Here is a 12,526-nt window from a genome sequence, read left to right as displayed (position 1 = left end):
TCTTGTATGTCGTTGTATGAATGCAACTACTTAAAAAACTACCTCGTTAGATATCTGGTTTAACTGTTGGCTTGTCTGTTGGACTTGTCCCTCCTGCTAAAGGGATCCCAATGTAATATTTAAGATCCTAATATAACATATTACTTTTCTCTTTTCTCTTATTCCCTCTCTCGGTCTCTCTCTCCTTCCCCATTCACGCTTCCCCTAGGACAGCTTGTTGGTCTTGGGGTCAGAAAAAAATGTAACGCTGAATGCCAGAAACAACCAAGGCCAGCTGACTGGTCAGCTCACACTGGGTGAGTGTTCAGTTCTGACTACTGTAGCACTTCATTTGGAAGCCTTTTTTTTAAGATCGGCACTTTCCTTTGGCAGCTGATTGGAAACGCCTGCTGTGACATCACTGTCTGGGGTGTGGCCTGACGGTAGTTGTAATATGTTTTTTTTTTTTTTTGCCTTTGTGCTCTCCAATGTTGAAAGAATCACGTAATTGTCTTGGTTAGGTGTTCATTTACACTTAGGTTCAGCCTTTATTTATCTCTCGATGTACAACTTATTAAAAAGTGATCTTAGATTAATGCAGCCCTCACTGTAAATTGCCTGATCACTCTTATTTTATTAATGACTTTGATCAAGATTAGTGAAACAATTCATCTTTAAATTTTCTTTAATCGTCTCTGTGCCTTTAGAAAGATCCTCTGTAGTATTCTTCCAGACACTAATCTTTGATGCACTTATTGAAAGGGCAATGGATTCTTCTTATTATCAAGTTCAACCATCAGTCAGTCCAAATTACCAAAGTCATTAACATGATTAATGACCACTGGAAAGCAAATGACCTGCTTATTAACATTAATAGCTATTGACTTAGCCAACATAAGTTTAGAGTTGATGCTGATTTGACAAGACTGGTGATATGACACTTTTTGGTCACGCTTGACCTTCCTCAGAAAATTAGTGCCGGCTTTTGTAGAAAGTGCATTTTGTCTGAAATGAGATGAAACTTGGCGAGAATAATTAAATTCCCCAGCCGTCGCAGCCCATGGATTAATGGAAGAGAAGAGGAGAGAGTGAGAAAGGCAAACATTAAAAGATTCTGTATGCACATCTGGAAAAACACCAAAGTCTGGAGTACAGGATTTGATATTCCTCACCAGCGGAACAGATTACTGATTTGTCTCCATCCATTGTAAAAGCATGGCTGATCCAGCTTTGTTAGGCGCCTTTCATTTGCAGAGCAAGCACTCTACACAGTATTTCAGTTTGCTAATAGTGTTACATGCCCAAACATAGTTTCCCAAAGCTGATTTGCAAAGCCATGAGACAACCTTTATTCGACAGAGCCATTTACAAAAAGAACATTATTGTTAGCATTGCAGATTATAAAACTTTTTAGGTGGAAATCTGTTCTTTAATGCATTTCCGTTATAAAATATATGTTTTGTCCTGGAAGTGTTTATAAAATATTGAACAATGCAGTAGGGCTGAACAAATACCAATAGTTTGAAGTCCGAGTCATACGGTTTTATTTCCAGCACCTTACTTAAGTATAATCAACAGTGTTTTTAAAGTATTGGTTTTGTGTTGATGGATGTGTCTCTCTCTGCAGGACCTGATGCCGTGGAGGCCCAGTGCCAGAGGCTAGAGGTTCGAAGTAAAGATGGAGGCAGACTGCTGTTCACTGCAAATGAGGAGGAGGTCATAATGACAACAGAAAAGTTCACGGTCACAGGTAATTGTGCTTTACTCTCAATATATAATTTTCTGATGTCTGAGAAATGTAAATCTGTCCGAAATGAACAAACATTAGGGCTGGGTTTTTCCATACTAGTACCTCTACCATACCTGAGTTTTGGTTTTTGGTATTTAACTTTGAGCTCTATAGCCATCAGTTTATACAAAATGTATTTGTACTTAACATAAGTCAAATGCGTAGCTGTACAAGAACTTTGCAGAAATTAAAACCAGTCTAAAATTGGTCAAATATCTACTATCACAAAATCCTGTGGCTGGTCCTTTTTGCTTTCACACTACAAAGGAAACCAGAGCCCGCTTGGAAGTGGGAAAAGGGTCTCAATCTCTGTATTTTGGTCCGTACCAGGGTTTGATTGACAGCTTTTACACCAGATTAAACAAACCAAACCAAATGTTCCAGTTTGTTTGAACCAAACAAATTAGGTGTGAAAGCACCCTAAGACAATTTCTGATACTGTGCTATAGACACATTTCAGTCCGTGCCAAGCATTGAGTTTTGATACCAAGCCTAAGTAAACACATCCTTGGCTGTCATTTTATGAATTATGAAAGTATGTGTTTTTCTAGGCTCGGAAGGCGCCGTGTTTGGACATTCAGTAGAAACTCCCCTGATCCAGGCGAGAGCTTCTGAAGAACTGAAGTAAGTTCATATTCATTGACTTAACAAAAAGTCATTAAACTTTAATGTCACATGTTCACATCCTGTTTAAATAAAATATTTAAATAATGATGATAAATGTTCCATGGCATTTCAAAGTCAGTGCCTTTGCCAAAAAAAGAAGGAAAATGTGGCAGGAACCATTATTCACCAGGATCATTATTTTCAAGCACAATCTTGTAAACTCAAGCATTTATTGGTCTGCTCATTATCACACAAATTTAAAACTAGATTTGACCATTATTTAAATTTCACAGCCGAGGGGTGAGCTAATTTGTTAGTTATTCTCTATCGCAGTCAGGAATTGATTAAAGCATCGGGAGAGCATGGAGAGAAAGTTGGTAAGGTTGAGATGCATATTAGACTCGTACACTCCCGAGCATGTGATCCCCACTGCACTCCGCCTGAGGCTCTGAGCCCTGTGTCGGTCCATTAACGAGCTATAACGAGTGTGGTTTGTTGTCCACCTTACTGGTCCTGAACGGAGGGCTGGGATCAAAGTTGGCAGAAAAAGCAGTGTTCTGGCATCTAATTCCTCCAGAGTGAGAGGAATACTGATGAGGTTCACTTTAAACACACACACACACACACACACACACACACACACACACACACACACACACACACACACACACACACACACACGCGCGCACGCACGCACACAGGCTCCGCTCAGGGGTGACCATCTGCAATAAAGTCTTAACGAGAGGAAACCGTACAGGAGACAGTTAACACACAAAAGCGTCAACATGATGTTTGCTTCAATAGGATTCCGATTTTCTTTTATTTAAATCCACATTTGCTCAAAAGATATGTTATTTATGCATTGCCAAAGTTTGATTCTGTTTGTGTGGTTTAATTTAATACATACTGCATTTTTAAAAATCTTTCTTCGGGCTATTTCAATATGACTGGCTTCCTTCACTAGCAAATTACTGAAATATTTCCAAACAAGCAGATTTACAAACTGTTCTGTCAGGGCTTTAAATAAATGTTCTTTTATCTAAACTTAATTTGTTTTTTAAACACAATGTCAAAGAACCTTTTATATTTAGTCATACAGTCGTATTAAACGCCAAATGTAGAAAACAGAATCATGTGGGTTATTATTTACATGAATTCAAGCCTAACAACATTTTTGTGATGTTATTTCTTCTTATTCTTAGCGTCTGTTTAAAGACTAATTGGCCTGTGAGCAAAGTAAACAAGCAGACGTTACTACACTGGCACATCAGTAAACCTGTTCACTATTGTTATTGTAAAGGAGTTTACCTTTTAACTGCTTTTGTGCAGTGTTTACAGAAAGAACCTGCCACATATTGATAAACACTCATTAAAATGTTGTTGAAACAAAGGTTATATGTAATCTAGATTTCTAAAAATAAATCTAGATTACATGCAAAAAAATGCACACAATTTTTACCAAAAGCTAAAATATGTAACCACCCCAATCTTGTTCAGTTTAATCAGTCACCAAAACCACACTGCATAGTTATGTTTCCTGGCTTTTCAGACTTTCACTTTCAGAATTTAGTTTCTCATTTTAAAAATGTAAAGCAGGCTACAGTTTAAAGTCCCTGAAAACTTGGTTCAAAGTATTTCTCTATGAGATTCAATATTCTTGACTAAATAAGCAATAATCAAAGTTAAACTTTAAAAAATAAATATCACTTATAGTAAGAAACCAATTAAGAAAACCAATGACAGTTGAACGGTCATGCTTTCACTGCCAGTTAGACCAGTGCTTTCACTTCCATATGGAGAGCACAAAACCGTAACTCTGCCAGCAAATTAATCTATGTTCCTATTTAATATGATTTGACATAAAGATCCAGTCACCATCTTGGACCAGAAAATTAGCACCATCTGTGACAACCTATTCTCCCTGCACTTGGTCCTTTTTAATGTCACCAAAGCAGGCACTTTTTCATTATGAAGCCAGACATTAAATTATGAGCCAGAATAGCCTGTTGATTGATTACACGTGTAAATCTAATTCATCACCTGATATGATGACATCATGCTGTATAATTAGGGTGGCAGTAACTGAAAAGACTTACTTTTACTAAAATAAAAATTCTTAGACATTGTCACACCATGTTACCACACTCTTTGGCATTTTTTCTCTATTCCACATTGCTATATTGCACTCAGCACAGCTGATTCAAGACTCTGATTATGCTTATTGTGAAGCAAACCTGGAGGTTTCTTCTAAAACTCCAACATCTGTGCTAAAAATGGAATGTGCATCTTTTATTGTGTTGTTTATGTAAGTGGCTCTGGGATTTTCCAGCCATATTTTACCCATCTTACCACCACAAACCCACTCACCTGATAAAGATGCTACTTGGCTCACATCCACGTTGCCCTTCTTTTCTTCTTTAAAGAAATATTTCTCTTTGTGAAGGGTTTTATTTCTTTGCAAGCCAACAGTAATCTGGGAGAAAAACAAAGCAGAGACAAAATCAAAGAAATCCACCTGAGATCTTCCTTTTCTTTGAAGCACCTGTTCTTCTCCCTGAGCGCTTTATCTGTGTGCGCTGACACTCAAGTTTGTCTTCATTTGTCATCATCATGCTGCTTCTGAATAACTGAATATACTGTGTATTATAATTCCATTGGCATTTATTTACAAAATGTTTTAAAGTATCCTTGTCCACTTCATTGTCAAAAAGTGTACAGGATTTTATCCTGTCTTTTCTTGTAGTTGCAATCGATTATGGTGTATTGAAGGTGATGTACAGGTTTATATTGCCACTAGATCCTTTTGCACTAAACAACTGAATGATAGAGGGACTCACAGACACATTGGGAAAACCAGAAGTCCTCTGCACAGCAATATAATTCAGTCAGGTGCTGGTCAAACACGCATTAAGGTCTAAAAATAAATTTGAGTTACAAAATGACATTAGCCTTCTGTATTTGTGTTCACATTCATTTCAGAATAATTCTTAAAGTGGGTCTAAAGCAGAGTTTTGGTGTATGGCAAAATCTTTTCTCGTTTTTGGACTTTGTAATGTATTTTGTCATTTCTGCTTGTTTTCTTCTAGTAGATGCATACATGATGTTCAATAAGCATACAGTATTACTATTGAGGTACTGTTATGTAAATTATTGTAAAACTTTCTTGTTCTTACTGTGCTGTTAACTGTCGTCTGAGTTTTTATTTACAATTAGTAAAAACTTATGCACTACATAAGAAAAGATAAACTTAATTGATCCTGCGCGGGGAAATGTATGCAGATGTCACAGTAGTATATGCACAAGAATAGATGCATAGTATAGATTAGTAACTTTAAAAAAACTACAATATCATATACATTATGACATTAACTATACACCAAATTAATAGGGCTGTCCCCTCTTAGTTGATTATTCGACTAATCAGTTGATTTGGTCTTAGTCAACTAAGATTTCTTAATGTCAAATTACTTATTTCCAAGTAACTTATAAGCACATCTCTGGTAAACACAAGATGTAAAGTGATGCTTTTGCATTATTCTCTTGGCTCTTGGTGGGCAGCCATCTGCTGTTGCCGGTTGGGACACAGAGAATTATGATTCATAATTATTATAACAGTTGGTATGATGAACGGTAGTAACAATAAAGATAATGGAACTATGACTAGAAATAATAGTTGTAGCAGTTCAGGGCGTAGCAGGGTGTTGCGGGGCACAGCAGTGCGTTTACATATGGGGGTTCCCATGTACCGTCTTCCCCTGCCACCCTGCCAAGATCTCTCGCTACCCCTTTGCCACCCCATGTAAAATTGTATAGATCCGCCACTGGCTTTAGTGCAGTGTGAATCTTGTAATTGTTATAAAATATTTTAATAAACTGATCCTGTTACCGATCAGTTAGTTTTTTTTGTGTGTTTTTTCGTTGACCTTGTAAAGTGCCTTTGAGTACCTTTTTTTAAAGCGCTATTTAAAATAAATAAATGTATTATTATAATGCAGAGGCAGCAGTGCAGAAGCTTAACAGTTGATTAGTTTGATTGATTTGATGCGATTCACTTTGTTTTCTTTACTACGAAGTTCATCCTCTTTGTTGACTGTACTCCCAAAAAAGTAGGAGACCCGTTTGTGTATAGTGACTTGTGAATAATTGCACTTTTGCTGAGGAGCTATCAAGTCTTGAGGCCTTGATGTTAACTGCAAGGGCAGTGCAGTTATAAAATGGATATAGTCCTGCAAAAAAGATCTGTCAGTTTGTCATGTCCTACTCTCAGCTCACAGCTTCATTACCTTTTAGTCATAGCTCTTGTCAGGCTCTGATCAGCTCCTTCACCTGACAGTGACCTCTGTAGTTCGGTTTTACTCTCAAAATACCCTCTGGTGCTGAGTACGAGGACAGAAATTAAGATGGTCAATTGCAGGAAATTTGGCTCTGATGATTCATGTTTTGACTCCCCACCTAGCTTCCCACTCAGTCTGATAATAGTAGCAGCTTCCAACCAGAAATTATAGGCTTAAATATGAAAATATTTCTGTCAATTACATAATGAGATCATTTTGTCTCTCTGTCTGGAGGATGATGCTCTGATTCCTGATGCACTTCTGTCCCAAATACATCTGAATAGGCAGGGAAGCTGTGTGATAAATGCTGGGATATTTTTCTTGTGTCACTGAACATTTCCCTGTGATACTTCTGTCATCTAGTTTATCCCATTCAGAGAGACTTTTGTCTTTTCTATTGACGTGTATGGAGGACAGTTGGTAGATGGACATCTGATCAATGCCACGAAAAGCCTTCAGGTTTCAGTCGTGTCAAAAACAACGTTTTCTGCAAGTTGCTGCTTAAAAAGTACATGACAATCGGTACTGGGACAAGTCTGACATTATGAAGCAAAGGCAGACCAGTTAGGATTTGAAGGCTCTCTGCTTCCTTACAGTGCAGACATCCCATGGTACATTTTAGGCCCAGCATCAGAGAACATTATTATTATAAAATCAACTAATAGATGAGTGTTAGTCGACTAAGATTTTCTTTAGTTGAGGACAGCCCTAAAAATTAAGCATGAAAAACAAAAATAAAAGGTTCTATAATAACACTATATACACTAACAAAGGTACTATCAAAATACTATTTGAATTTGAGTGTTTATAGTATTTTATAAAGTGTATTAGGGAATAGAATGTATAGGAAAACATTTTAACATTTCATTTTCTCCACAAGTCTCTCCTACTAGAGCTCTCCCCCACTCCAGGTTTAAAGTGTGTTTGCAGTGCGGCCAGCCGCGAACCCCTCTCTAGATGATGCGAGCAGCTTTCAGGACAGTGTCTGCAGTAGCTGTGTCCACCACACAGGAGTGACAGGTTCATTGGGAAGATAAAGGCAGAACAGAATCACTCTTCTTGGTCAGACTTTTCTACCTCCAATTTGTTTGGATTGAGATGTAGTGCAGCAGGAGTGTATTCTTTTTCTGCTAGTTTTGACTTTTTTATTTGGCCATGTGAGAAATGTTTGGACAGCAGAACATTACATACAGATACAGTGGAAATAATTTGGTTTGGGAGGAAGGCTTATTTATAGTCCTACTCCATCTGTCAGTATAAATAAACTACATCTGTCCTTGCTATACACTGTTCGAGCTATGTCAAATCTCTAACTATGTGATGCAATTAACCTATGTAAAGTGGCCTGTAAGATCATTGGTGGTAAACTACCTGATCTGTATCACAATTTCAAAGGTTTGAGTCAATACACTTGACTTTCACCTTTGGAATCTCCCAGCTAACAGAGTAGATAATGCAGTATTTAAACCACTATGACTTCAGCTATGGCCATCAGCACATTTGGTCCTGTGCAGCTCTTTCTTCCATAGCTCCACGACCCAGTGATCTTTTTGTGGATGTAAAGGTCATCCTAATCGCAGTAAGAAAAGCTGTTCTGTCGTAAACAGCCGTTATGACTGAAATAGGTATAGGTTATCTGTAGTAAGGGCTTTTAGAGTTTTCTGGATAGAGCCAGAAGCCCTGATATATTCTGAGTACAAAGAGCTCCTTGTTACTGATGAGGATGGAGCTTTCTTTAACTGATAGCCTGACCAGTCAGTCTAATGATCTGAAAGTGTCTGCACACAAACTGAATATAGCTTAATTTATTAATCTTAAAGCCTCTTAGTTAATTTCAATGTCTTAATGGATAACACTTAACAGCTACCACATTTTGAAGAACAAGATGGTAAGCTTAAAAACATGGAGTGGCCAGCACAGTCACCAGACTTTAACCCCATTTAGCTGGTTTGGGATGAACTGGACAAAAAAGTGAAAGCAAAGCAACCTACAAGTGCCACACATTTACGGGAACTTCTGCAACAGAGTTGGGAAGAACTTTCCGAAGAATATTTGATTTCCACTGTAGAAAGAATGCCACGAGTGTGTTCAGCTGTTATATCTGCCAAAGGGGGCTACTTTGATGAGTCAAAAATGTAGAATACATTTTGGTTTATAAATTAATTCCATGATTTCTTTTTTTTACCTTAAATTGTTCATTTGTTCTATTCTTTCATTTCAGAGTACAGTAAGACATTGAACTGCATGAATTTCAATAAAAACTTGGAAAAATTGGGGTGTTCTAAAACTTTTGACCGGTAGTGTACATTTAACATTATCTTTAATAGTAATGTTTACAAGTCAGCAGTAATATGAAATTAGACCTCATACTGCTATTGGAGCCTCAGAAACTAGACCATAATCTTTCTGAAAAACATGAAAATGGAAGTAGTCTGAGATGGTTATAAAACCCAAGAGACATTTTTAATTTAATTTAATGTTTTATTATGGACAGTGTCTGAAACAAGCACTCTTGAAAATTGAGCACTTTGTCTTCTGGCAGGATTGCCCGAGCTCTGTGTGCATCTACGTGCGTGTGATGACAGAATTGCTTTGAATGGAGTGAAAATATCACACACGCATCACATATCACGAAGTTCTTACTGCACAGCTCAGTGCAAAGTGTTTTTAAATGGGTTTTTAAATGACTCGTCTATCCAAGCCATGGATAATCAGTGGATGCTTGAGAAATAATTATTGAAACATACCAGCTTATGGAGCACTCGGACTCGGATTCTTGTGATTCGCTAATGAACGGCTGGGGTTCGGGAGAAGAAATGGTATGTTATGTTGCTACGGGAGATGGACTGAGGATTTTTTTTAAATAATTGTAAAGTTATATATATATTGACGGTTTATTTTTTACAATTCATTTCTTCTCACTTATCCCCAATAAATGATCAAATGCATTGTGAAAACAGAATAAGTTGATACAAAAAATATCTGCTTTTAGGTTGGACAGAGAGAAAAAAAATGAGCAGTGGAATAGTAAAACAATCACAAAGCAGACATCTATCTTTATTTCTACAGGTCTATGGCACAAACAGTCCCAGGTCAAAGGCACATTTCAATGATCCTCTCCAAACTGTATCTACTGAAAGCTGATTTAAAGTCAAAGAGGCTTTTCAAATGCAGATGAAATTAATTTGCTGCTTCCCCCCAAAATTCCAATAGCGCATAATCCAAAATGTGTGTCACTTTCAGAGGGTATGGAGATTTAAACGATTTCAAGGCGGCTCCTTAAAGTCTTCCATTTAAAATTCATTGAAAACAGATTTGGGGAGGATGGAGCAAGAAAATCAATTTAAAACGGTTATGAGTTATGAAAACAAATTCCACATTGATTGACTCTTGCACTTTCACTGTTTAAACAAATAGTCCACAGGAAGTAAATGCAAATTGCATTACCCTCAGTGTTGCCTAAGGTCAAAATCAGCTCATACAGTTATGGGCGGTTTAGGAGCCATACTGGATTAGAATGAGAAAAGCTACTTAAACATTAACAGCAGCTTTAATTTTCCACAGGTGGAGAAGTGGTTGGTATTACTACCAACTAAAATATATTTGTGCAGCAAGAGTCAAACTAGAAATATCAATAAGCTGGTTTGTTTTTTCAAATGAGACATTTCTAAATGCCTCGCTGCCTTGGGTCTGTTATGAAACAAATGCTACAATTTGAATTCCATCATCCTTCCCCAAACAAGTAATTCCACAGGGATATTCCTAAACTAGGAGCTGAATAACATTAAATTTAACCTTGAAAACATCTTGTATCCTCCGCTATTAAATCACACTGAAAGGCAAAGTTTTAGTACTGCAAACATCCTATGTATAAACAGAAATAATTGTTGGTTCATACACTAAATTTCCAAGCAATTTTTTTTCTTTTCAGGCTTGAGTCTCCAACACGGACCCTGACCATGGAGGCTCCCAGAGGGGTGGAAGTCAGCGCTCCCAAGGGGCCGCTAAAGGTCAGTGGTCGAAAGGATCTACAGCTGGAGTCCACAGAAGGAGAGGTGAGGAAGATTAGAAGTTATGCTCGGAGTGAAAAGTTCCTTTTTTTTATTTTATGTCGATGTGAGATGGGACATATGTTCTGTTCTATGTGGAATAAGTGTGCAATTGTGGAATAATGGACAATTTACAAATTCTGTAATTCAAATAAGGCTTTACAACCATGCTAGCTCTGTGAGGCTGTTCTTGGACACAGTGCTGCTTTCAATTAAATCCTAATTTCAGCATGCTAACAGGCTGATGTTTAGCAGGTATAATATTTACCATGTTCACCATCTTAGTTTAGTGTTAGCATGCTAACATTTGCTAATTAGCAGTAAGTAAATAGTTCAATTGAGGCTGATGAGAATACGCATTATCAAATTTAACCTGTGCTAGGTAAAAGGTCAAGCGCTTAAAGTTATTACAATTCATCCTAAAGGCGACATGCATGTCTGAACGAGATTTCATGTCTGAACAAGAATCCATTCCGTAGTTGTTAAGACATTCAAGTCTGCACCAAACTGGACCGACTAACGTCCCAAGCATGGCTAAAAAATTGGCAATTGTGTGTTCCAAATAAAAAATATTTAATAGAGAGATTGAGATTTTTATTCACTTCTTATCCTAACTCACCAGATCTTATCAGTTTGAGTTGGTAATGCATCACTTCAGGGCACCTCTGGCTATTTGAATGACTTCCAGCATGTCTCTGATGTTTTTCTCCCAGATACTTTTAGATGCCAACACCATTCAGCTGGGTAGTCTCCCGCTGGGCGTCTACACAGCGTCACCCAATCAGGCCTCCCAGGAGCAGGCTGTGTACGAGGTGTGTGTCTGCCCCAGTGGCAAGATCTACCTCTCTCCTGCAGAGACCAGCTCCACCTGCCAGGCCATGAGCAACATCTGCCTCTGGAGCTGACCTGGTAGCAGTGTTGGTGATGGAGGCCCCCTTTAACATCTGCTCCGGAGCTGTTGAGTTTGAGAATCCTCTGTTGGTACATTTGACGGATGGTGAAACTCACCTCAGCGGAGATGGAGCTTGAACTCTGATCTGAGTTCAGATCAGTACAGAAGCATCCGAGTCCGCTGTGTCCCCGTGATGGTCTGTTGGACGTCAGGACCCCTGACAGTGTTTGAGGAATGGCAGTCAGAGCAGCTCTCTGAAATTAGGAATATCACATACGAACAGGAACATTTCCACTACCTTATATTAGTCAGAGGACACACCCTTTATTTTTCTACTTTAGGTTTGTTGCAGACATGCATTGACTGTTTTCAAGAATCAGAAAGAATAGATGAGAAAAGATAAAACACAGGTGCCTTTAGCTTTGAAAGAACTCGTATTGCAACTAATAAGGAACATGGCTTTGCAATCATAGAGAGCTAGCTAAAGGTTTTTAAAGTTGTGATGTTAGAAAGACAAGTAAGCACAACTCTGTTATGTTTTCCCCCCCCAAAAATCCAGATATTCGGCCTCATTCACCAACCGTTCTTACGAAGAAATGTGTTCTTAAACCCTTCTTACGCAGAGTCTGGCATTCACTAATGTTTTCTTAACTTGGATTTGTTCTTAGCTAAGAACAAAATCTACGAACACTGAAAAGCACTCTTACGCACATTTGAGTGATGACAATTTGCTCCAAATGATTGCTTACTGCATTTTATTTAATTCAACAGTCGTTTACAATGATAGTATTGTACTGTAATGTATTTCTGATCATTTGTTGATAAAAAATCATATTATTCAAAAAAGACACTAACACTGCAATTTATATCGGCAATT

At 37.9% G+C, this 12,526-nt stretch overlaps 1 protein-coding gene across 1 annotated transcript in view; it reads left to right on the top strand.

Moving 5' to 3' along the window:
• LOC114545916 (zeta-sarcoglycan) overlaps window positions 1-12,253 on the top strand; it is a 42,548-nt gene extending 30,295 nt beyond the window's left edge. Inside the window, exons 4-8 of the mRNA XM_028564518.1 lie at window positions 209-296; window positions 1,607-1,729; window positions 2,320-2,392; window positions 10,640-10,763; window positions 11,471-12,253. Coding sequence (XP_028420319.1) covers window positions 209-296; window positions 1,607-1,729; window positions 2,320-2,392; window positions 10,640-10,763; window positions 11,471-11,662 — 600 coding nt within the window. The 3' untranslated portion in view covers window positions 11,663-12,253. The remainder of the gene's footprint in view (window positions 1-208; window positions 297-1,606; window positions 1,730-2,319; window positions 2,393-10,639; window positions 10,764-11,470) is intronic.
• The last annotated feature ends 273 nt before the right edge of the window (window positions 12,254-12,526 follow it).

This window comes from Perca flavescens, chromosome 19 (genome assembly GCF_004354835.1).
Source record: "Perca flavescens isolate YP-PL-M2 chromosome 19, PFLA_1.0, whole genome shotgun sequence".
Taxonomy (NCBI): Eukaryota; Metazoa; Chordata; class Actinopteri; order Perciformes; family Percidae; genus Perca; species Perca flavescens.
This window is presented reverse-complemented; position numbering and strand designations above follow the sequence as displayed.